At 40.3% G+C, this 1,196-nt stretch overlaps 1 protein-coding gene across 1 annotated transcript in view; it reads right to left on the reverse strand.

Moving 5' to 3' along the window:
• Window positions 1-463: 463 nt before the first annotated feature.
• Window positions 464-1,196, reverse strand: part of T265_13182 (hypothetical protein) — a gene marked incomplete at both ends in the record, with an annotated part of 16,903 nt that continues 16,170 nt past the window's right edge. The window contains one exon of the mRNA XM_009167648.1: window positions 464-537. Coding sequence (XP_009165912.1) covers window positions 464-537 — 74 coding nt within the window. The remainder of the gene's footprint in view (window positions 538-1,196) is intronic.

Genomic DNA, 1,196 nt, shown 5'->3' on the forward strand with positions numbered 1-1,196 from the left:
TTTGTTGGTGTGTTAGTCGAGCTTGGCAGTTGAATTGCGAACATTTCATCACCAATCGAGGTGATATCTTCAGTGTGAGGTCCAGTGAGACAGTGACAGCCCTGAATCTCTTAGAGAGTTTTCGATGATGCAGAACAACTAAGTGCGCTAGACTCAGAGCTGCGGACGAAACACACACACTCTGATGTTAAATGAGAACAAACAAGCTTCAGAAGCCTTTGTTATACACAAGTTATTGTAAAATTTTCACAAAAAGTTTGGTACAGGGTGTTGGTAGGATTACAAGCATTGGTCATATCTTTAGCAAATGGTGGAGAATCGTCGTTAGAGTAGCAGGCACAATTTCTGATAAAGAGATGTTCAGAACGTCAGCTGTTTTATGGAAGACTCCCACGGGCAACATAAGTTTCTAGAATCTTTGAAAATTAGTTGTGTAAACTTTCTGAGTGGGGCGGTGGGACGATTAATTGAACAGAGTTGCAAGCAGTGGAAGCAGAACCATCTGGGTTGCATGAACGGCCAACCGGCTTCCTGTTCCTAAAACGAAAACACACAACGTCACCCGCAATCTGTCACTGACAAGATTATTACATAATTGGCCTACTGCGAATACGACAGAACTGTTTGTAATGGTTTTTCATGGTGCTCAATATAGGCAATCATACACACTCCAATATAAGTTATTTGATTAAGCAAAGTTTCTTGATAATTGCATGTGTAAAAATTATGATACCTCCGAAGGTAGAATGTGGAATCCAAAAGTACAGCCCGTCGTAACTCCAAAGAATTTTGAAATAATTTTGGTTCTCTCAGTTGTACATCGATGTGAACTTAAAAATAAAGAAATTGCTGTATTACGTCCAGATATTGTTCCATTTCTCAATGATTTGAGACTAAATAGATATGTACCCTCAAGCTGAACGACTTAAATCGTTTGGGTTTAACTTCGTTTCACATTTTATCTGCCCTACGTGTATTCACATGTATTCACTTACGTGGAAATCAATCGCCCATATTTAATGCCCGAAAAATTGTCGTGACCAGTACCGAAAAAGATATGTAGGGTGTTGTGGTTTTATAGAAAGGATATCCATGAAAAGATATCGAAATAAAACCTGCTACGCTAAGATTGTCCAGAAAACCTTGATGTACGATGAGGTACACACTGCGTGGGGGCGGGGGGGGGGTCCGGGGAG

Source organism: Opisthorchis viverrini (genome assembly GCF_000715545.1).
Source record: "Opisthorchis viverrini unplaced genomic scaffold opera_v5_44, whole genome shotgun sequence".
In the NCBI taxonomy this organism is placed as follows: Eukaryota; Metazoa; Platyhelminthes; class Trematoda; order Opisthorchiida; family Opisthorchiidae; genus Opisthorchis; species Opisthorchis viverrini.